Source organism: Condylura cristata, unplaced genomic scaffold (genome assembly GCF_000260355.1).
Source record: "Condylura cristata isolate star-nosed mole 26May11 unplaced genomic scaffold, ConCri1.0 scaffold00015, whole genome shotgun sequence".
Classification (NCBI taxonomy): Eukaryota; Metazoa; Chordata; class Mammalia; order Eulipotyphla; family Talpidae; genus Condylura; species Condylura cristata.
Genome location: NW_004567116.1, coordinates 2,143,688 through 2,144,927, shown reverse-complemented (window position 1 = coordinate 2,144,927; position 1,240 = coordinate 2,143,688). Strand labels below are relative to the sequence as shown.

General features: G+C 64.8%; 1 protein-coding gene across 1 annotated transcript in view; it reads left to right on the top strand.

Moving 5' to 3' along the window:
- LOC101622961 (solute carrier family 22 member 20) overlaps nt 1-1,023 on the top strand; it is a 9,082-nt gene extending 8,059 nt beyond the window's left edge. The window contains exons 8-9 of the mRNA XM_012725249.1: nt 555-663; nt 816-1,023. Coding sequence (XP_012580703.1) covers nt 555-663; nt 816-1,023 — 317 coding nt within the window. The remainder of the gene's footprint in view (nt 1-554; nt 664-815) is intronic.
- The last annotated feature ends 217 nt before the right edge of the window (nt 1,024-1,240 follow it).

The window sequence follows — 1,240 nt, the reverse complement described above, 5'->3', positions numbered from 1 at the left end:
GGGAGGGCCGCTTTTTACCCATTTTAAAGGGCCAGGTCATAGGGAAAGGAGAGAGTCACCTGCTTGGTCACAGGTGGGCAGGAGCCTCCAAAAGCACTGTCTTATGCACATCCCCCAGAGACTCTGCAAAATGGGGTGGGGCCAGAAAGGGGTCCTAGAAACCAGCTTCCTGGGTGCTGGGCAGGTCAGTGTCACCCAGCCCGGAGCACGGGTGAGCACCGCTGGTTGCCGCTGGCGCCCCTCTGGGCTCTGCAGCGGGGCTGCTGTCCCCACCCACAGCCTCTCGAGCGTCTGAGTAATGACGCCCTCGGATGGCCCGTCAGCCCCACGACCCGCCATTCTCCTCACTTTACAAGCGAGACCAGTAGAGGGTCCTCACCCAGCTGGGTCGGAGCGGTCACTCTGCCTCCCCGGCAGGGCTTGGTGACTCGGAGATAGGCGGGAAAGAGGCAGGAGTCAGAGGACAGCTGGGTGCCAGCTGGGAACATGGGTGGTGGAAATCTCGACTGCCCGGGGTCTGCCCTGCCCGCCCCCCACAGCTCTGCCCCCCACAGATATGCAGACGCTGCGCACGGCCCAGGCCGCGCTGGGCAAAGGCTGCCTGGCCAGCTCCTTCATCTGCGTGTACCTGTTCACAGGAGAGCTGTACCCCACGGAGATCAGGTGGGTGCCTGGGGGATGCAAGGGGCACCTGGTGCCCAGACTGACGGCGGCTGGGCTTCCAAGTCAGGGCCCCCCTCCCCTTCCTGCTCTGCCCGATACCAGGGCCGGGCCCACCTGGTCACGGTGTTGACCTGTCCACCCTCCTCCCACAGGCAGATGGGGATGGGCTTCGTCTCTGTCAACGCCCGCCTGGGGGGCCTGGCGGCGCCTTTGGTCACCACCCTCGGGGAGTTCAGTGCTGTCCTCCCACCCATGGGCTTCGGGGCCACCGCTATCCTGGCCGGGCTGGCCGTCTGCTTCCTGGCTGAGACCCGCAACATGCCCCTGCCAGAGACCATCGAGGCGATGGAGAGGAGGTGAGGGCCCTGGCCACAGAGGAGGGAGTGACCAGGAGAAGCGGGGGCAAGTATCCATCTCTAGCAGGGGCTAAAACACCATCCAGAGCAGGCTGGGGGCCGCCATCTGCAGAGGCCACGCGTCCAGCAACAGCAGACCCTGGAGAGAAGGGTGAGTTAGAGAGAGGAGTCATGGAGACCAGGAAGCAGGACTGAGCGCTCAAGGGCAGCCCTGCAGAGCA